Source organism: Rattus norvegicus, chromosome 7 (assembly GCF_021556685.1).
Source record: "Rattus norvegicus strain SHRSP/BbbUtx chromosome 7, alternate assembly SHRSP_T2T, whole genome shotgun sequence".
Taxonomy (NCBI): domain Eukaryota; kingdom Metazoa; phylum Chordata; class Mammalia; order Rodentia; family Muridae; genus Rattus; species Rattus norvegicus.
In genome coordinates, this window is record NC_141540.1 from 66,046,871 (window position 1) to 66,069,875 (window position 23,005).

General features: G+C 41.4%; 1 protein-coding gene across 11 annotated transcripts in view; it reads right to left on the bottom strand.

Annotated features, from left to right (window-relative positions):
• Positions 1-23,005, bottom strand: part of Msrb3 (methionine sulfoxide reductase B3) — a 128,099-nt gene that overhangs the window by 35,077 nt on the left and 70,017 nt on the right. For all 11 annotated transcript variants that reach the window (XM_087559009.1, NM_001398959.1, XM_087559002.1 and 8 more), the window contains 1 exon segment: positions 13,422-13,450. In XM_087559009.1, coding sequence (XP_087415135.1) covers positions 13,422-13,450 — 29 coding nt within the window.

Here is a 23,005-nt window from a genome sequence, read left to right on the forward strand (position 1 = left end):
TGTTCAAAGGATGTGGCCTGTAGCAGGCCGAGCAAGGGCTGGGTAACGGTGTAAATAAACCCAGGCGCAGGCAACAGGCTTACCACCACCCGAGACACTGGGGACACCCCACTCCTCCTCAGGTCTTCAATTATCCTCTCCTCCCCTCCACATGTAGACCCCTGGGATGCTCTCCCATTTTCTTTTAGCACTTAGCTCAAATTATCTTTCTAATCCAACCTGTCACGATCTTTCATACACAACTTACACGGTACTGTTGATAACTCTCCCAGAACCTTGGCTGCCTTGGTCTCCACAACTCCACAACATTCACTTCCAATCCCCAGCTGCTGAACAGATGGTGTGAATCCAATACCAATCCTTTCAAACACTGCTCCAGACTCCCAGCAAGCTTGGGGCTGAGTGAAGGACCCTCTCCCTCCCACAAATGGGAAGTCCATGCTTGACATCCCAGCCTGACAGTCTCAATAAACTGTCTACTGAGACTGTTACATACTATAACATACTAGAGTACATTATAGGTTCCGCCCCCAGGAAAACTGGCCTTGAAGAATGCCACTTTTGCACAACAAAATATATCCTGAGCTCAAAGCAGGTAACTTAGGAACGAACTTTTGAAAAACAACAACGACAAAACAACCCACTCTTATCTTTGACAGTGTCTGTATCTCACATCCTGGCCAGTCCTTCCAGGAGTAGCTGCACCACTTACAAAAGGCAGAGTCGGAAGACAGACACAGTAAGTTCTAGGCTACATTTAAAAAGTCACAAATTAAAGGCCTTCAGCTTGGAAGCATGTTCGTGGTAGCTTTATTTAACCAACATTGGTTTCTGAAGAATACACACTGTCATCGATCAGCTGCTCCCTTTCTGGGGAAAGAGCCAGTTCCTCCTTCCCTTCAACTACCCTTCGCTTCAGCTGTTGGTTTTAATATTCTGCAAAGCTACCATGAGAAAAGCCATGCGACACTGAGGGAGTCCACCATCTTTTGACTTGTGAAGGTCACGATCCGGTTTCCAGCTGGTCTCTTTCTTCTTTAAGGCTTCCGAGTGTCAGTCTTGGTGACTTCCTCCTCCTGCTCCCACGACATTCACATAAGGCAATGTTCCTGCCTTTGTTCACTTGATGGGAAGCCCGTAGTGCAAACCATATTTCTTTCCTTTACATTACAAACTTGTATTTCTTGAGACAGTAGCCTGTGGAATGACTAGAGCATTCTGAAAGTCATTGGGTGGAGATCTTCTGCCAGGAGCAGAGGTGGTGGACACAGGGATCCAGAAAGGTTAGGTATAATGATTGTCTTTTCCCTGTTTATAAATGTGTAGGATGCTTTTGCACAGTACACTAGAATATAGAATATTACAAGAAGCTCTAAGAAAGCTCTAAGATCACCTGGATGTGATCTTACGTCACTGCAGTAACTACCATTAATATTTGCTGTACTTTTTTTTTAATTCTAGAGAAAATATGGTGCCCTGCCCTTAATATAGATATTTGGAATATTTAGAGTCTCTTTCCTCTCTTCCCCCTCTCTCTCCACTCATTTCCTTTTTCTTTCCTTTCCTTTTCTTTCTTCCTATGACCTTGAGTATTTTCTGAATACTCTTCCACATTTGCCTTTGACTATTTTCCCTATAAAGTTTCTGAAATTAGAATTTGATAAGCAATCATCAAGTTCCTTTTTGGAAAAATTAAAAAGGCATCAAGGGGCTGGGGATTTAGCTCAGTGGTAGAGCGCTTACCTAGGAAGCGCAAGGCCCTGGGTTCGGTCCCCAGCTCCGAAAAAAAAGAACCCAAAAAAAAAAAAAAAAAAGGCATCAAAATTCTGATGCATTACTAACTTAGTCTAACTATACTCTTGAAGCCCTAATTTATATTTCTATGATTCCCAATTTGGTTAAACTTTGGAAATGTTTATTGGTCTCTGAAAAATCATTAAATTCTCTTGTATCTTTTTTTTAGGCTGTTCCCATGAGTAAGGTAAAGCTCACAATACTATACTTAAAACTTTGTGTTCAGTGGACAAAGGAATTTGTCAGAAGTAAATGAGACTGAAAGAGTTATGTTTGGGGTTCCCCCCCACACACATTCGAAACATAGGAAGGAAGGAAGGAAGGAAGGAAGGAAGGAAGGAAGGAAGGAAGGAAGGAAGGAAGGAAGAAAAACTAACTTCCCTCTTCCCTCAACTGGATTGAATAGCCACTACACATTGCACATCAGAAAACAACGCTAAAGGGAAGCTTTCCGATACCTGTCAGCAATCACCAGGCTTTCAGAGAAATGCTCTGCTGGGAGGTGTAAGAGACACCAAGAATGAGACAACGTAAGGTCGGCAGAGCACACCCGACAGAAAACCACATCCACGCTTTAAAGGGATCTAATATCAGTTTGCAACAGAGTTTGGCTTGATTTGCAACATAGTTTGGCTTTGGTCTTACCCTGTCTCTTCCTTCCAGCAAACAACCTCCTATCGCTCGCCTCTCAAAGCCAGGCTGATGTTGCCTGCGTAAGATGAATGGTTATCTTTAGACAAAGCAGACTTCCTTCCATTTGCCTACTTTATGTAGTATTTACACATAACCTTAGTGAAGGAGAAAAATGAGGGATTAGGAAAGGCTTCCTCTAGGTAAATATGACAGAGAATGAATACACATCGTTATCTGGGGATTAAAAAGGCAGAGCTGACAGAGTCAATGGGCAAATGTCCAACGTTCAGAGCTACACTTGTGCCACCTATTTAACTACAAGTGACACTTTCTGAGATGCTCTGTTTTCCAAATGATGAGGATATGCCTAGCTATAAAGATAACATTTTAAAATTACACACTAATTGAAAAGCAATAATCTTAGGTCCTTTATGCTAAGCCTAGTAAATTTTAACACTTTAATGAATATATTATAGATAATCACAAAAGCTAGATTTGAGTTGAAATTCATTCTTAATTTATGTCTTTTGACTAGAAACCAAGCCCATTTTGATAAGGTTAAACAACTTCAAGTGGATTATGATTGATGCATTTTTCTCATAATAATTTTACTAGCTGTAAATTTCAGGGCAGAAACAAGATAGTGGTCATTAAAAAGAGAATGTGAAAATATTTTAATCTTCTTCAGTCATTAATCACGTCAACTTTACTAGATCACCCCACTAAGCTATCTGAAACAGATTAAGACATTTTCTAAACCATAGCTTTTCTGGTTTGGATCATTCTATACAAAGCCATCCCACGACTCACTGGCAAATTCAGATAAAAGATAAATATAGAACGCTTCCGTGTTTTGTTCCACAGACACATGACTCAAATTGTGCTATGTCACACGTCATCTAAATCAGAAAAACATAATTAAGAAGAATAATTCCTGAAGAGGAAAATCATAAATCTAGCAGTAAGAAAAGTAAAGTGGAAAAGTGGCTACCAATCGATTTCATGCATGATTCTACTAAATGCTACTAAAGCAAGTCACAAAGTATAACACATTTAAACAGATCCCTATAAAAATGGCTGGTGCTGGTGTGCACCCCTAATCCCAGCATGAAGGGCTAAAGCAGGTAGATCTCTGTGAATTCAACACAGCCTGGTCTACAGAGTGAGTTCCAGGATAGTCAGGCCTACACAGAAAAACCCTGAAACCCTCAAAAAATATACAGATTCCTATAAAAAGAAATCTGAATGGCTACATTTGAATGAAATATTGATGTAACTTTCACATACAGATTTTTCTATTAGTAAACAACACTAGAAAAAATTAATGCTAAGGAAATGTTATTATAGAAGTAAACTGAAATCTAAAATGTGAGGGGAAAAGCTCTAAACTCCATTTTTTTAATTGCCTGCAGAGCCTCAGGTATATTCTCACTGTTATAGCATAAAAGTCAAATCTTTGTATAGATGCTCTGAGCTAGGAAACTCCGCCACTAAGCATCTCTACTGTCACTAAACTCTGCCACTAAGTACCTCTACTGTCACTAAACTCCACCACTAAGCACCTCTACTGCTAGTAAGCTCCACCACTAAGCACCTCTACTGTCACTAAACTCTGACACTAAACACCTCTACTGTTACTGAGTTTCTGGTTATTGACACTTTTTATCTCCCACCAATCATCCTTCCATTCATAACATGATTTGGATATGAAGTAATTTATAGATACACTGTTTCTTTAAAAAATACTACTTTTGTTAATAATGGTGAATATTCAACATTACTTTGAAAATGGCGTAACAGGCTTTATAAAACTTGACACCATTTCACCTGTCTTCCATCCACTCAACAAACATTACACAGGCCATATTGTGTGAAGATATAATGTGAGTTAATTGTTTACTATATAGTAATTAAATGTTTTCAAATCAATAATAAGATGTCATATGTATGTGTGTATATGAAAATTTACAAGATTAGTGATCATCAAGCAAAAATATTGCTCAAAATTCATTCATATTTAGTTCCTACCATCAGAGATTGGGAAATGAATTAAAAAATAAAATATTTTTATAAAAGACTTATTTGTGTCATTTTAAGTTATGTGTCAGGATATGTGTATATGAGTGTGGGTACCCACAGAAGCCAGAATTGGCTATCAGATCCCCTGGAGCTGGTGTTGCAGGCAGTTGCGAGCCTTGGGTGCTGGGAACTGGATTTGGGTTCTCTGTAAGAACAGTAAGCATGCGTAATCATTGAGCCATTTCTCACCCCAAAAGAACCTCCTCTAAAACGTTCTTTTCTGTAGTGTAATTGCATAATACAAGAGAAAAGAAGAAGCTATTTATACATAAAACAAGTTTTAAAAGTCTAGCTGAATTGAGAGTTTGGTGACGGAACATTTGCCTGGCATATGCAGGGCCCTCAGAACTCCAGCACAGGGAAGCAAACATCTGTCAGTACAACTATGCGCCCGCACTTGGGAGGCTGAGGCAAGAAGATGGCCAGCTCTAGACCTTCCTGAGCTGGGCTGAAATCCTGTCTAAAACAAAACAGTATTTTTAAAACACGTAAAAGAGTGTTTTTAAGGGTTGGGGATTTAGCTCAGTGGTAGAGCGCTTGCCTAGGAAGCGCAAGGCCCTGGGTTCGGTCCCCAGCTCCGAAAAAAAGAAGCAAAAAAAAAAAAAAAAAAAAAAAAAAAAAAAAAAAAGAGTGTTTTTAATATGATAGACAAAAATAATATATGTCATTGATTTACATTTGTTCTTTAATGAGCAGAATCTTTTCATACTAGACAAGCTGACAGACTCTTAATCCTGGGACCAAGAGTCCTGTCCCATCAGAATTTCTAGGTACCGTTGGATGATCTCGCTTATTTCTGCCCAGGAATGAGCAAGATGTGTCAAGGAGAGAAATGTTCCAAGAACATCCTGTGGTGACATATAATGTTGGCATATAAAGTCAACATTACCAAATGATACTGTTATCTACAGGGTTACCCCCAAACTCTTTATGTTCTATACCCCAGAATCTGTAATAAGATCTCAACACCCCTGGACCTTTTCAACAAATTTCTCTAGTTCTGGTGGGTCAGTTTCCTTATTCATCCCCAAAGATACTTATCACTGTTATCTCTGAATCTGGCCCCAGATGGCTATTTAAAATGGTCTCTCTCCTTATTTATATCTACCCCGATTCTTGAAGACCTACCACACCCTAGGTAGTTCCCTTTCTAAAGATCCCCCTTGGATTACATTGTGAGAATCAACCATGTTGATGAACCTATAGACCTCATTAGTTCAATGAGATTACAAGGTCAATGAAAGTAAGAAATGCTGTATGTCCTCCTTTATGTCTTACATGTGTAAGCAGAAGTTGAAGTAAAAATATCTGCATACTAGTCCAGTGCTTTGGTAGTAGTATTCTGGGCTAGAGTATTGGAAACTAGCATGTTAGTAAGTATAACCGTGTCACTGGTAGCAGTAATTGGGCTTATACTATTCAGCCCTGTTCAGCCATAACTACTAGGACCTACGAATATCTGCGTGGTCTTAAGGAAGCTGCATAACTTTCTGGGGCCCACTCCCTTCACTGATGAGTATGGCCTAGCAGAACTTATAAAACTTTTTTGTGAGGCTCAAACTTGGTAAGATTTATGAAAATGGTTTGTAATGGTAAAGCGCTATGCAAATATTTTCATGATTATTTACCACAAACGGCACGGCTGGAGTTTGGTTTCCAAATCATGAGAAATAAGAAAAGAACTGACTCCATTTCAAAAAAAGTATGACCGCTCTAACTCAGGACACGTTTTGATAAGGTTTTATAAGGTTGAGCACAGCATGCTCTAATACAGTGGGTAAGTTACAGACTCTGAGCCATCTCCGTTCCTGTACGTGCTCTGCACCTCACCAGAGAAAAGAAAGGGCAATTGCTAGCAGTGAGAGCATTTTCACAAGCATTAACATGCCCAAGGAAAGAACAAAACTGAAGGTTTTTAAAAAGACTATATAAAACTGTTCAGGACTCGGCTATACCATCAAGGGAAGAAATTCATAGCTTTAAAGGATTTAACTCCAAAAAAGGGGGAGGAAAAGGATAAAATGTGTGATCTAGTGGCAAACATGAAAGCCAAAAAAAAAAAAAAAAAAAAAAAAAAAAGCAGTTTACATGTTTACATGAGGGCTAGCCTTGGCACTCAGTCCATTCTCTGCTGCCTCCTGCTTACTTCCAGTTGGTTTGTGGAAGACAGCCGACTGTGTGCTTGCTTCTATACAACCTGTAAGGTTGTTAGAGAGGAGACCTGACTTCTCATGCCAGCCTTGAAGAGGGCAAGTCAAGAGACAAATGCAAACAGCAGCATTTATAAGGATGCACCCCTGTTATGTTCTCAGTGACCTCTCCCGGCAGCCTACGGTGGTGCCATAGCACTCCTTCCTGAGATGCTGGCACCAATGTAAAGGCTGAGTGGGAATCCCTTATGGGTTGAGCAATGTAAAGAGAAGTGTATTTGTGTAAACTTAAAACACATTGGCTGGTGCTTGAACAGCAAGAGCTTCTTTTTTTTTTTTTTTTTTGAATTTAGAGAATACTTTATTAGTTTTTGTAATCAAACCCACGTAGATAAGACCTTACATATTTAATACAGTGTGTTACCCCTGTACAAATGGAAAAAACTTAAGTTCAACATTTCTAGACCAATACGGCTGTTAATTTCTGTACAGTGCCAACTCAATACAGTAAACGGGGATACTTTTTTCCAAAGTTGACAGCACAGCTAAAGTTTCAAAAAATTCAAATTATATATCTGTATATATATATATTTATATTTATATAAAAAGACCAATAATAGCAGTGTGTTATGCATCAACAGCAGCAACAGCTTTTCCAGGTTCTGCAGTCATCTGAACAAAACTGTAGAGACATCCAGCACACTCCATTAAAAAAAAAAAAAGTAAAAAAAACAAAACCCGAGAAAACAGCACAGTTCTGTTACTCTTGTGGTACCTGGCACCATTTTTTTTTTTAATTAGCTTCTCAATCATCATCTGGAAAGAAAACATTCTGAGCAACATCATTAAAAACAGCTCTGATAAAGCACGGTCACTATTACGTATCATAAAGCAGGTACAAGCTATTTTACATCCACAGAGGTATGATACAGTACTGTCCTACATCTATAATACTAGAGGATACAATTTAAAAGGCATTATTTGAGACTTGATTCTACTTTTCCAGCAGAGGGCCCAAAGGATGGTGTGACACAGCTTTGTAAAGAAACATACTCTAGACAGGATTTCCTTTCACTAGTGGCACAGTTCTAAGGATTCATTCTCTCCATGAATGTCAGCTAAAACCGTTATTAAAAAAATGAAATATCCCTAAAACAAAACCGTATAACCACCGGATTCACATGAAGATGACCTAGTGGAGACAAGCTGGACCTCACCTTACCAACAAGCTATCAAATCTGTTATGTTTAAACAGTGAGACCTCCAAGGAAGGAGATGCCAAGTAGTGCTTCAAAGCTTCGGACCACAATCAAACACAGCATCCTTTTCAACAGAAGGAGAAGCTCATCTGAATACAGCAAGAGCTTCTTAAACTCACCGTCCGGATGTAAGGTGAGCCTTTGTTAGTCCTACTTTGCTAAACACAGAGAAATCAATGGAAATTCATATAATGAACCAAGTTCTGTAAGAAGCAATCGTGTCTAGTGGTGTTCCCAGCTACGAACTCAACATCTGGCATACAGCACGCCCAATAAATACACGTTGAATGAAAGAACTGTTCAATGGCCAGTGTCTTTCTTATTTCTATTGAATGGTGTCCAGGTATGGATGGCCACACTCTCATGGAGAGAATCGTACTTTCTCTCCTTTCTTCCCTTGTAGTCATTAAAATAAGAAATTTAAATCACAAAATGGTAAGGCTAAACTGTATTGTCAGTCTAGAGAAGCAAGGGTGGGAAATATTTTCCTCATGGGCGTTTCTTGAGAAGGGCAAGCTGCCTTGTTTGTGAGAAGTTTAAACCCCAGCCCTGCTCTGCTCTGACTGTCCATCTTGTTTGGCTTATTACCTCTCATCACACTCTACCCTGCACCTCCGTGCCTTTCGGCATCAACAGAGTCTGTCCTTTGATTTCCTCACCACAGCGTGGAGATCCCTTTCAACTAAAGAGCCTAACGGCGACACTAGATGCTTTTTATTCCTTGGATTTTTCCCTCTCCACCCTCTGGGATAATTCTATTCTGCCCTGCCTCTTTACATGGTGTTGTTTAGGACCTCCTAACCTTCTCCGCTCCGGCTTTATTTAAGAGCGCAAGTGCTCCCGCCTCTACTCTCCGCACCAGCCCTTGCTCATTAGGTCTCTTAATCCCCCATAATTTGCTTTCATGAAATCCTATACCTTTGAGATGCTGTGTTCTGTGAGCCCGTTTCCTTAGGAGAGCTACTCCAAGCATTGCAGAAGCAATGCGCTTTCTGTAGAAAACTTTGCGTGTTTGTGGGCCATGGAACTATACCTTTCAGCTTGGTTTTTTTCACTTTTCGCTCAAACATTGCCTGAGATGTTTCAAACTACAGCGTACAGCTACAGGCAGTCTTACACAGATAGTTATTAACTTGTAAGCATCAGAATCTTAGAAAAATCACAATATCCTATTGCATTATTGACTACTAAGTTCAAACTACGTCTTTGCGTTACACCTAGAATTTAGAAGAGAATAAGACCCACACTTTTTTTTTTTTTTTTTTTTTTTTGCAGTTATTCCGCAAGGACGGGAACGGCACGCGTGTTCTTCAACTTCACTGAAGACCTGGGTCTTTTCAACTCCTCCTCAACCTAGTTTTCCCCCGTTCTATTCATTGGCACTTCTGCTAAGGAGCATATTCAGAACAGACAAAAGAGCACGTGTTTTCCATTCCATTTCTAGCTTTCTAGGAGCCTTTGTTAAGAAAAATTGTTTTGGTTTGTGGGCTGAAAGAGTTAATGAATTTTCCAAAGATGCCACGCTTTTCTCCAGCAAAGTTCACACTCCCAGCTCTGTGCACGTTAGCATGGGACCCCTGTCCGGATGACAGAGAGCAAAGCCAGAGTTCCTTATTTAACTGGTCTGCATCCACGCCCTGACCTCCAGGGCTCTGTTTATATAGTTTATCATGCAATAGACTCCACAGCTCTCCGCCTTCAAAAGCACGTCTCTCCTGAGATTTGATATACGGCTTTCATGTTTGATCGCCGCATCAAACCCGACGCTCTGCTTCCTCCAGCATCAACTGGCTTCCTGCTTGGGTGGTGGGCTGAAGAGCACGGCCTCTTGCTAATGCTGAACATGAAAGGAAGTCTGTTCTGCTCCCTTAATAAAGTCACCAACTCCACGAGCTCTTAGGCAAGAAGAGACATGCACTAGGACCTCACGTTAACACAGAAGGCCAGCTCATCTGTTCTCGTCTGACAAAGCCAAACCTCAGGTTGCATGAATCAATGGAACACATATGTAAATGTGGAATTCACGGCAGAACTCAGTACATAGAAATCACAGAGAAACAGGAGCTCGGGGCCCATCCACAGTCATCATGTGGGTGGGGCGTTTCCGTGATTCTCAGGTCAGAGTGGACGCAGTGCCTCCGTGCTGGCTGCAGGATTTCCTAAGTGGATGACTTTTCAAGTGTGAACACAGAAGTATCACAATCCTCCAACTCATAGTCTGTGTGTGCCCTAAACTTTTACGACAGGTAAAAACCCTGAAAACTTAATTGGCCCCGATTCGGTAGGTCAGAACAATCCGTAATTGTCAGGTTTTAAGTAAACCACATAAAATGTAAAATATTATGAGAAAAAGGCAAGACTTTGACACAGCATTAATAAGAGTAAATTTTAATTGATAGTGATGTGGCGCTCACTGATAACTACTCTCCCTACATTTAAAGTATGATTGAAATTTTCTGCATAAAAGTCTTAATTTCAGGGGCTGGAGAAACAGCCCAGTGGTTAAGGGTACACACTGCTCTTGTGAAGGACCTAAGTTTGGTTCCTCCCACCTATGTAGCAGCTCTTAACTCCCTGTAACTCAAGTTCTAGGAGATCCAACACCCTCTTCTGACCTCCGTGGGCACTGCACACATATGCTCTACACAAACTCATGCAAGCACCCATGCACATAACACATTCTCATTCTTTAATTTTAAAAACTTGAGGAGATCTAAGAAGATGGCTCCATCAGTAGAGTGCTTGTCTTGCAAACGTGAAGACTTGATTTTGATCCCCAGAACCCACATGTTAAAAAAAAGAAAAAGGCGGGACATCATGCTGTAATCATACCACAGGAGTCCAGGGGCAAAGAGAGTAGGTCCCTTGAACTGCTGGTCATCAATCTAGCCTACTTAGCCAGCTCTCTGCCAGAGAAATAGAGTCAGACATGATGGTACACACCTTTAGTCCAGCAAAGGTTATCCCCTGGCCACCATACTCACATATATGTCTACACCACACACACACACACACACACACACACACACACACACACACACACATATACACACTTAAAATATAGCAGAAGATTGTCTGTTGGCTTCTGTTTATTAAAAAAACGTAATAATCAAGTCTTTATGTTATTTTCTTGGTTGATAATTTAGGGTGTACTCAACAACTGATTTTCTTTTTAAACTATGTGATGGTAGTGAAAGCCTTCCTTCTACCTCAGCCTGAAACTCATCTGTACAAACTACAAATGTTGTTCATAAACTGGTTACTTCCCTTAACAAACCCATGCACACACACACACACACACACACACACACACATATATGCAAGCACACAAACACACATAGAAAAATGTCACAATCCTGGGCTTTGCTAGGCATCGATCATCATTTTAATATGGTGCCAGTCTTCAGACAAAGACCTGGCTTTGCCAATCCGTGTGCGGCACCAAACAGAGCTGTACTTCATGAGCAGTAAAGAAACTGAACCTAGTAGAGTCAGACATTTAATTGTCCCAGTATCACCTCATTCATAGCCAAAATCTGCCTGTTAGAAAACACCAAAGAACAAACGCTGTTTCCTTCCTCTGAGTCCTCATCAATGATAAGCTTAGAGCTCAGAGCTTGGAAGGGGAAAAAGTGACTTATTTCTTAATTTTAAAACATCTAAATTTTCTCCATAGTTCGATGCAAAGATCAAAGTACAGATAAACTTTTAATTCTTATTTCCCATAAGACTCTAGACATCTCTAACTGTAGTTTTCAAAGATAAGTGGATGTTGTCTAACAGACATTCGAAAAACCGAAATTGAAGAAATGAGGTGTGGGCAAAAATCTTAGGCCAAAGGAGTGAAAAGCGAGCCTATAGAGACGTTGTAACTATTTCTCCAATAGGGGTTGGGGATTTGGCTCAGTGGTAGAGCGCTTGCCTAGCAAGCACAAGGTCCTGAGTTCGGTCCCCAGCTCCGAAAAAACAAAACAGAACAAAACTATTTCCCCAATAAACACTAGCCTTCTGTACACAACGTTAGCAGCACACTTTAATTTGGATTAAAAATCGCAAGGTAAATTATTTGACTTTGACAGTAGCAGCCTCACATTTCGGTTTTGTGCTTTATTCACAGCTTACTTTCAAACTGACCTACTGGGTGGGCTTATTTTTTTAAAGCCACATTCCAGGTTGCGGACCTCAAAACCAACTTCTCATCTGATTTTTAAAGAACAGAATTATATAATCAATAAACAATAGTTGTTACCTTATTATTTGGTGATGGGCAGGTTTTCTAAAGCATGTAGTCTTGCTGTAATTTTAATCTCCATCAGTTTACTTATTACTGTGCTTAGAGATTTCAACTATTAAAGGTGTATTCTGGTGCGATTTCATGGGGCCAGTGGTCAATCAGTAGCTTCAATGTCATTTCATCTTTAGATGTCTATTGCTAACACTTTGTGTCTGACTTCTGTTTATCTTGCTGCAACAGTGGCACACTCGTGACTTAGGAGTCCCAGAACATTCTGACTAGAAAGGGTCAGCCCAGCGTTTAAATTAGGTGAACTTATTAGGTCAAATCTATAGACTTCGCTGGCTAAGACTAGTCCCTCTAAACTAGAGAAACTCGTACAACTGTAGTGCACAAGGGCGATCAGGCTCATGAGAAAGAAAGCAAGGGAGCTCAGTGATGCCACTCTGGAGAGGAAGTTACAGCCCCTCTGCAAGCTAAGGCATTTTAGGCAAAGATACAGTAAAACACATGACTCTAAGTGTGACTCTTAAATCCAACAAGGCATGTACTTTCCACCTGCAAATTATTATCCATTAGGATTGAAAACTAATGTCGATGTATCAAAATCCATCAAAGGGCCACAGCTCCTTGGCTCCCAACGTGAGACAAAATCATAAACGGCACTGGGAACTCTTCTGTGCCCAGATCTCAGCAGGAGGTGAGGGACACAGGACCACATCCATTCTCAATGACAAGAGAGCATCCAACATGACTGAGGTTACTGCCATGTATCTGTCTGTCTCCGTAGATACAAAGCAACAGCTTGAGGTGATTTTAATTTTCTATCATTCCCCCGATAAAACATTGAAACATCTATGCCATAGATGAATTTCCAACTCTACAGTAGGAAACCCTTTGTTCTTTGCTGGATTAAAATGTGTCTCCCCACCCCAAATCACTTGCAAACACTCTTCAAGCATTCAAATATTTAAGGTGCTTTGTCTATCTACAAAGTAGTGTTCCGTTGTGGGCAGTGACGGTGTGCAGCAGACACACCTGCTTTAAAGGGGACTCAGATGGCAATTAGCACTTGTTTCCAAAGTATTAAAGGTCCCAAAATGAACATCTCCAATTATGGTCTGAAGCATCCTGAGGTGGGGCTCATATTTCAAGAAGAGAGTGCTCAGTCTGTTTTAAATCAAAATGGTTCTGGATGTCCTAAATTACTTTCCAAAGCATCATGTAAAATATATGTATGTACTCAGAATAACATTATTAGTGTAAACATACCTGAACCAGAGTCAAATTTCGTTTCTGACCTGTAAAACAATAAAAAAGAAAAATTAATATAAAAATTACAAAAAAAATCTGGGGTGGGAGGTACAGTAATTATAGATTTATATATATCGGTCAAAAAAGGACATCATTTCCTTAAATGTAAACATATATTTTCTTTTCAACCATTTCAATTGAATGCACATAGTAATTCGAGTCACACCGTAAGAAAAAAAAAATAATTTCTCGAAATTTGCTTTCCATAGAAGGGATTTTTGCTTTCTAAAATCTCCAACCTTTCTTTACAGATAAACTTACTTCAATTGTATTGTAGAGCAATAAACAAATCCAGTCCATCGTTATTATCAAAGATTTTCAGTTACTTAGCACCAAGCAATTTCCCGGCAGGTTCTTAGCACACAGTGCGTGAACTTAGTCACCCCATAGGCTTAATAAGGAGGAAGAGAGACGAGAGTCCTTGTGGGAACACTGCGTCTCAGATACAGGGTAATGCTGGCTGTAAACGCAGAAGTCTTTGAAGCCCTTGGTCTGGCTGTGGGAAACTGCTGTTGGGTAATTACTCTCAAGATGCTGCTGAGTGCTTTCAAGCAGAATTAACCCTGTGACTGGGCCTATCCACACAGGCCGCTATGAGACAGCATTGTCTGTATCGAGCTCTCGACCCAATTAGTGGGCATGCTCAGTCGGATTTATATCGCACATTCACGGGCCACCGTATGTACGTTCACAGCTGCCACAGCAAGATACAAGAACGGAGCAGCAGGAGTCCTGTTAGGGACGTCCTGCTGGCAGAGAGGACTTTCCCCTCTGTGGAAGTGCAGTTAACTAACTGGGGAAAGGAGATCTCTTTGAAACTATGCCAGAGGACTGAAGCGCACTGGACGTGGTGGCTCTCCTCACCTAAATTAGCTTGGAGAGAACTCATCAAAGTACAAATGAGAAAAGTTAAGGGTTTTCTTTGGTCACAAAAATCTGTCTTCTCAAGCATCCTCAAAGCTCACCTTATCTCTGAACAATATCAACATTTTTTTCATTTACATACTATATGAAACTATCTACATAGTTATATCTGCATACATAGAAGTATGTAGGTATTGACCACTGGTCTCGTTTTGCAGGGGTTTTCTCTGTGTGATGCTTGGAATTGAACCTAGGGGCTCACACAGGCTAGGTAGGCACTCGGCCCTTCAGCTCTGCCTCTGGTCCAGCCAATCAGTTTGCAGCACCTACTTCTGTAACACAGACCCCACATCCTCCCCAAATCAGTCCTCATGTCTGTCCTTCTCGCCTACGCCCTTCCCACTTCCAGTGCAAATTCGTTTCACTCTACGAGATCTGTGATTCTGTAACGCCTCGCTTCAGGACTAACTACACCATCCTGATGACAACTCAGGGCCTCTTATGGGTTACCCGATTGGCTTTCCTACCTACATCCTCCCTAGACCTCCGCCATGCCTCAGTAACTTTTGCAGCCACAGCATCTAACCACGCCTGCCGCGTGTGCTCAGACGCCTGCCAAGGGAAGCCACAGGGACAGAGGTCTTAATAAAATATACGTTTTGAGATATGAGAAACAAAGTCAAGAGAATCTTACATGGTCCTGAGACACCTGGCCAGGGTGTAATGTACCCACAAAATAAACACAAGATCGCAAACAAATCGGTGCCCCCCCTCCGCCCCGGGGCATCAATTAAAAAGTAGAAAACATTTCCAGAATCCTCAGACATAGTATTTAACATTTTTTAAAAAAGAATACATTGCTCGTCATGAAAACACGATCGTAAAATTAATGCAGTCCGATGCGCAGTTAGGGGAACCTGGTCCTATGACCTAAGTGCGTTGAAATTTCTGTGGTATCAGACACACTCGCATAAGCAAAGACACCAAGTCCACTGTGTCATGGTGCGTCACAGTGTCTGTCGTGACAACCTCCGTTCGTGAATGCTCTTTGAGGAAGTGAGTAAAACCCAGGGGGGAATGGGTAGTAACGCAGACGAGTGTGGTAGAAGGTCACGGGCATCCCATCCATTCCGAAGGTACCCCTGGCAAGCTTAGTTCTCCTGGTTGCTCTAGGAGCTGCCGGGATAGGAGAAGGCACAAGGGAGGCCACGGAATGGATAAGTTCGGAATATCCCCTATATGGTATACTCATGCATTGGAGGGCAGAATTATTCAATCGGCTCCTTTGGTAATCACCAAGAGGGATCATTTGGTGCTGGCTATAACTGCTATTCCGACATACCTTGATCCCTTTTTATTTTTTCAAAGTTTTAAGGAGGCACAGAGCTGCACAGGTGAGATAATGTGTCTGCACTGTTTAGCACCTCTCTTGTGGCTCGTTGTGACCATGTGACCTAATTATCTTGCACCAGGCCCCACCTCTTAAAGATCCAGCACCTGAACACCATTGCACTGGGGACCAATGTCCCAGCTCGTGAACTTTGGAAAGTCACGCTGTATCCACGGCCAAATCTCGGACAGGCTCACACTAAAACTCACTGATGCCTCGATGTGGAAACAAAGAGCTTATGCGTTTCTAACCAGAATTGGTCGACACTAGGAAACCCAACGATCATTCACATTATCAAAATAATTTAAGACTGCGACATACACATTTTTTTTTCTTTTTTTTTTTTTTTTAGAGCTGGGGACCGAACCCAGGGCCTTGCGCTTGCTAGGCAAGCGCTCTACCGCTGAGCTAAATCCCCAACCCTGACATACACATTCTCTTAACAGTGAAGTGGACGGCTCTCGGGAGAGGGCAGATTTAGTCACTGGTTAGAGTTGCGCACCCCTGGAGAAAGTGAAAGGAACTTCCATTTTCTATTTCCGCCAAACATTCTACATATGTCAAAGTAAAAAGACTTGAGGCTGAGGATGTAGCTTGACTGATAGCGTCCCTGCCTGGCGTGCAGTAAGGCCTGGATTGATTCCTAACAGTTTTTTGAGACGGTTGTGGTGGCACAGAACCTGGGAGGTTGAAGCAAGAGGGTCAGGAAATGAGAGCCTTCCTCAGCCACATAGTAAGTTCTAGGCCACCCTGAGCTGCTCGGAACTCTGACAGTGCAGAGTAACGGGAGTGGGGAAGGAAGAGGCAGGGAAGGGGAAGGAAATTATCAGGAGTTATAATATTCCAGGGCAAAAATTATAACAGTTGAGGGCCACACTGACTAGTCTCAGAATTTCTTTCTACCCCCAGGCAAAGGCCTTTCTCTCCAACAGAACAGTAAATAAGAGTAGTGGACATTCACATGTTTTCTCCGGGAACATAATAAGTACAGTGTGCCTCCTCTCCTTGGAATGCTCCCAACCTCCCTGCCACCTACTCTCAGGAATGTCCTGCACGTATCAACTTCGTAGTCTTCTGAAGAAAACTGACCAGGCTTGGCTAAATCACTGCTCCAGACCACTGGGCTCCTTCCTGTGCGGGATGCTCATCAGAGCTGTAATTCTGTAACTATACTTGTTTCTGTGAGGTTTTCTTCTATTGTCTCTTGGTGGTTTTATTAGATGCGTATTAATTACACGTTAATTGCGTGTAACTAGTATGCTTCCCTGGGACGTTCTCACATGTGCATACTGTTATGTGCTGAGACCTAGAGTTCAACAGTGGTGGCACCCACTATTTGTTGCCTACCTGACAACTAGTCTCTCGGTCCCTCAGGAGCAGAACTGCAGTTTCTGGAAAGTGCCAAGACATGCCCACTTGAGCAATGACTTTTGTACGTGCATTGAAAACCGGTTCAAGGCTAAGCCCTTGGCCTGGCTGAGTCTTATGAGGTAAAACCTGTTGATGACTGTTCTGGGAAAGGTTGGCAGAGGGAAGACCTTTCTCAGACTATGCTTCACTCCATTCAAAGTCTCCATATGAAGATGCTGGCTCAGGGCTGCCACAGTATCTTGTGACCCCAAGGAACAGAGACATGCATAACCTTTCAAGGGCTGCTTTGTTACCCATAGAATGGGGGAGGGTGGTAAGAAGCTGACTTTTAAGAGCTTTAATGTAGGTTGAAAAGACCCCAAAAGAGCCTGGGGTCAGGTCTTGGTATTTATTAAAAACCAAGTAAAACTTTCTAAGTAATACTGCTACATAGATTTAACTTCTGACAAGGAGCTCAATCAGTGATGTTTCAGCTAAATAAAAACAGCATTGTATTATTTAAAAAAAAAACTATTGATCTGGCTAAGATCTTACATGTGTGAGGTGTGAAATGGCACAGGAGAAACAAACAAACAAAAGAACAGCAATGAAAATAACTGGAAAAAATGGAGCTTTAAGCAGATAGAAAGAATGACTCCCTGTTGTCTGGTTTTCTCATTTCCAACCAGAACTTGACAGAGGCATCCCCAAGGAGGAAATGGTTACTTCAGCTCACTCTTTGGGAGATAAGTCCATAAAGGAGGCTGGGGCCACGTTTCTCGTATCAGTGGGAGCTTTTGATAGGACTTTTCACATCTTAGCAGATCAGGAAGATAATCAGAGCTGAAAACCGGTGTTAGCCTATCCCCAGCAGCCTACAGGAGTCACCTAGGTCCTACCTCTCAAAGCCCCACAAGGTCCTCAAACAACACTGTCAACTGAAGACCAAGAGCTCAAACATGGGAGCCCACGAAGGACATTTTATATTTAAATTAGAACATTCTGCTCCAATCCCTGGAGGCCATCTCATAATGTAAAATGTATCCAGTACAACTTTTCTACCTTTAACAGTCCAAACACTCTTTAGGGCCCCAAAGTCTGTTGTCTGTTCTGAAACTACAGGCCAAGAGCTGAGAGTCCCTGTAAAATGATAATATTAAAGTTACATATTTCTAACACCCAGTGGCACATTCCCACCCCTAAAGGGAAGACTTGGGTACGGTGAGGAACACTGGGCCATACAGAGAGTGAGACTCAGAAGGACAAAAACTAAACTCTGTAGTTCCAGGCTCAGCACCCAGGGCTTTTGGTGATGTCATTTGGGTGCTAGTAGGTTAGGGTAGTCTTGGCTCTTCAGCCCTGCCATTTGCAACACACATGGCCTGTCTGGTGAGCCTGTGGCTTTCCTTGGCAAATTCTGTATGTTCTTGGCATCTCCAGCATCCTGGTATCTCCAATGCAACTTTACAGCATCACCAAGCCAGCTCACGTGCCCCACAGAGAGAATTCAACCTTGCTTCACACTGTGTGGATGCAGAGGTTTCTGTAACCCTTATGACAAGGTCCCAGGAGCCTGACAATACTGTATTCTAAATGCCTACAAAGCCAGTGCCCTGTAGGTGACACCAGTTCCTGCTGCCAGCTCAATGTAATGGCGCTCTTGACCCCACTGCTGCAGCAATCTCTGAGTGTCTATGTGGCTGAACCTGGGGAAACACTCCGAGCTGGCTCTGTAGAAGCCGAGCACCCTGGTTCTCTCTTTCCAAATAAAACATCTCCCTAAGGCTGTCCTGAAGAGCATTCTCCTTATTGGTGGTTGTTCTGGGAGTGAAAGGAAGAGATGGAATGTTTCTCCACCATCCTTCTAAGACCCAGGCTAGCACTGCACCACTGGTTCCAAAGGCCTGCATCCGTGGTCCCGGAAGACATAAGGTTCTCCAGCTCATATCAAGCCTCCGAAAAGCAGACAGAGCTGAGAAAATGCCTGCTTTTAAATTCTCTAAACTTAAGCTCTAAACTTAAGCTCTGAGCTCTTGTAACTGAACTGGCATTCCTCTAACATGAAGACAACCTCTCCCATTAACCACTGCAAAGCTGCTCACCTTTCTACATATTCCAACTTGTTTATATTACTCACTTTCGAAGTAACATTTTGCCCAATCGGAAAATAAAGAAGATTCCCCTCGAACTGTATGAAATTTCACCTGGAAAATATTTTTTCCATATCACTGTAATAAAGTTATCTTTCTGGGAAATACTGAAATAAACAATAAGCAAGTAGAAATCTGTTGGAAAAGACCTAGTCCCTGGGGATATATATATATATATGTATATATATATATGTATGTATATGTATATATATAGCCACTGAAAACCAAATAATATACTTATATGTATATATAATTTTTATATATCAAGTTATATATAGAGAAGATACATATCCTTGTGAACATATTAAAACTACGGTTTAATTGTATAGCTAAAGTCCCTGAGACTAGGAGTCACACAATATCGCGTCCAAGTGCAGAGATCTGGACTGTTGAGCAAACCAGCTAGCATGACTTATCACTAGAAAGGCAAGTCTCATGAAGTCAATAAAATTATACTCCATCAAAGTCCCAAGCAAAACACATATGAAAGATACCATTCCAGAAGACTTCCCGCCAATCCGGAAACTGGACAGAGAAGTTCATGGGGAGGTCGAAACACACATTAAGTCATCATTGAGAGCATTTATGGAGTACTTACTATGTACAAAGCACTCTGTTTGAAAGAGGAGGTCTTCTATAAAGTTGCCATAATTCAACCCATAAAAGCCCTTTATAGTTTAAGATCAATAGCTTGAACCTCCTTGAAGAGCAAACGGGTAGCTGGTACTGAAGGAGACAGGTGTAATTGGTCAGTCAGCGGCATGTGATGTCTCAACTTGAAGAAGTCTTTGCAATCTACACAAATTCCACATTCTGGGTGGTCTTTCGGAACATTCTCAAAGAAGGCACACCAGAGGTAGCCGAGTTAATTTATGGTTATGTGGAGTACGAATTATGGGACTGCCATTAACACTATACACTTAACTACATGCGTGGAACTGAAACCTGCAAATTCCTAGCGGTGTAATACCAATTTTCCTGACAGCAGAAAACCTTGCAACTAGATCCCACTGAAAACCAAATCCATCTATGAATTTTGAAAAGTGTATTTTATTTCTGGTTAAGCAAGTTAAGATACTAGCAGCATAAGGAACGAACGAGCCTCTTTCCAGCTCCTTCATGATCATGAAATACAAGGCTGATGAAGCAGACAGCGACCTGGCTTGACGTTGTGGTCTATTCCTTCTCTGGTGTATGAAGCAGCCGACACAATGGTAACATAGTAAGAGCTGCCAGGTACCAAGTGCTACTTTAGGGCAACATTTTCTATACAGCGAGGAAACTAGACAATAGAGAAAAAACTAAAGCAACTTGAAGCTCAGCTTGGGGGTGGACAACTATTCACCTAAGAAGATGCTACTCCCAGAAGAAAAAACCAATCTTCATTCCTAAAGCATATCCTGTGGTCTTCCGGCCTCGGTGTATCTCTCTGTAAGGCGTTCCCTTGAACCTGCCTTCCCCACCACTGTGAGGGATGGGTCTTGCCTTCCTATCTTAACCCTCTTGACCCAGTCATGGCTGCTGCGTCTTCTGAGCTAATCCTTCACAATATCTCCACTTAATGTTTATGGCTTGAAACTTGGATCATTCCCCAACCTTTTTGCCACCCGACTTCTAAAGCCCCTTCTTCTGAAGTGTTTTTCTAATACTGACAAACCAAGTAACTGGTGCCTATCCTTCTGCGTCTCCACAGTGTTTCTGAACTTTCTTTTGTACCCGCACCTCTAGCACTAACCTTTGTTGTAAACCTACACATCCTTGTCTACTCTGGTATCTCATGGTTCACAATACCAAAAAATGCCAGCCTCAAAATATGGTTTTCAAATATCAGACTGATTCAGTGGCCACAAGATGTCTGAAAACAATAGTCACTGTATTCTACTCTGAACACTATTAGTTCAGTAAGCAATTTATCCCTAAATACAAAGCACATTTTTTTCTTTTGCACAGAACACAATATTTCATCAGCCTAGAACTGTGCAAAAATATTGCACAAATATCCAAGAGAACACATTTTTGCAGGAACACTGATATGAATGAATGTATATGTATTTGTATATATATATACATGTATGTATATATGTGTATATACATGTATGTATATGTGTGTATATACATGTATGTATATATGTGTATATATACATGTATGTATGTTTATATATATACATATACATACACATTTTTGGTTATAACTTCAAGTTTATCAGACTTTCAAAACTGCATTCATTATCTTCCCTCTCATTCAAGGTGTTAAGCATCAAATTAATCATTAATAAGATCTTTTGCTCCAATTTCACAAGCAGCTGATAGCCAGTCTCCTCTCTCCATGAGTGCTTTGGCAGCATGTGTTAAATTGTTATTGATGCCATTCGAATCAGATCTCCTCAGAACTCATTCACACCGATGGACGAGCACACTCAGAAAACAGAGAGTTAACTTTTCAGAGCACAGAGCAGGCTCCGGGGTCTACAACCACTTCAGTAAGTAAGAGCTCTGCCAGGGTAAGATACAGAATCTGTAGCTCTCTAGTCATCTAGATTTGCAAGTTGCTGTATGAAGCTCGGCATAGGGGCCATGACTACCCTCCTCGAGTTCCCCATATCTCTCTCACTACCCTCTATCACTTCTTCAGTGTGCTGTGGTTTGAAGTGTCCTAGTGATCAGTTGGGCTCTTTCTGAACTAGCCACTGTGCCCACTAACTTTCAAATGAATGTCTTGTACCAAACCATAGATACCTCAGATATAGGTTAGCAAGTTTCTGAAAGAGCACACTTTATTATTTCCTGGGTTTACCTAGACTCTCTTGGTTTTGGACAAGCAAACCCACCTCCCTATCACTTATCCCCTACAGTAAATGACTACCTCTTCATCACCAACCTGACTATGAAATTAGCCTCTCAATGAACAGAGAAAGCTTCCCACAATTCTCAAGCAGCATTTGACCCAGCCCCAACCTTTGCTCCAAGCACAGTGCCTCCCCTTGCACCAAGGCACATTGTGACAGCTAATCCTTCAAGTACTTAATGTGAACATTTCATGAACATAGTGATCTTTTTCTACTCCTAAGATATTGTTTACTTCATCTCTAAAATCCTTGTAAGGTGGGCGGCATCCTTTCCTCACAAACAGGAAAGTGCTAGCTATGAGAGGTTACAACATGTCAGTCATCTACCTCAGTAGTGTGGGGGAAGTCGTGGATTTCACCTCACTTCTTTACACCTTAATCACAGCTTTCTTTGCCTTAACATCCAAATATAGCTACTTGGCCATCATCAGAAAATTAGCACCAATTAACGCTGTTGCCAGAGTGGCCAGATGGTGACTTGCCAAGTGAAAAGACTAATCAGTCAAAATGTAGGGCAGCATTGTATTATAGGAGGGCAGGAGAAAGGGCCTGGGGGCTGTTGGACCCAAGCGTGGTCCTAACTCTCAATGTTTCCTGAACTACACAGCCTGTGTGGCTTTTGGGTTTTGTTATTAAAGAATAGGGCATTTTTGTTAAGTTATTAGTATACAGTTTCTCACATAGTAACCTTCTAACTGTTGTTTTAAAATCTAGTCTATTCCAGCATGATAAACAGTTTATAAAATCAGTCTTTAAAAAAAAATGACTATAAATCTTCTCGCTATGGTGCTTCCTCAAACAATTTCCCCTGGGTTTCTCAGAACAGGGCTCAGGAATGCCATGAGGAGATGGAAATGTCCCAAGGAAAGAGGACCTTTTGAAATAGTAACTAAAAGAGAGGCCAAGAGAAGAGAAGTCAGACTAAAGTCTAAGTAGTTTAAC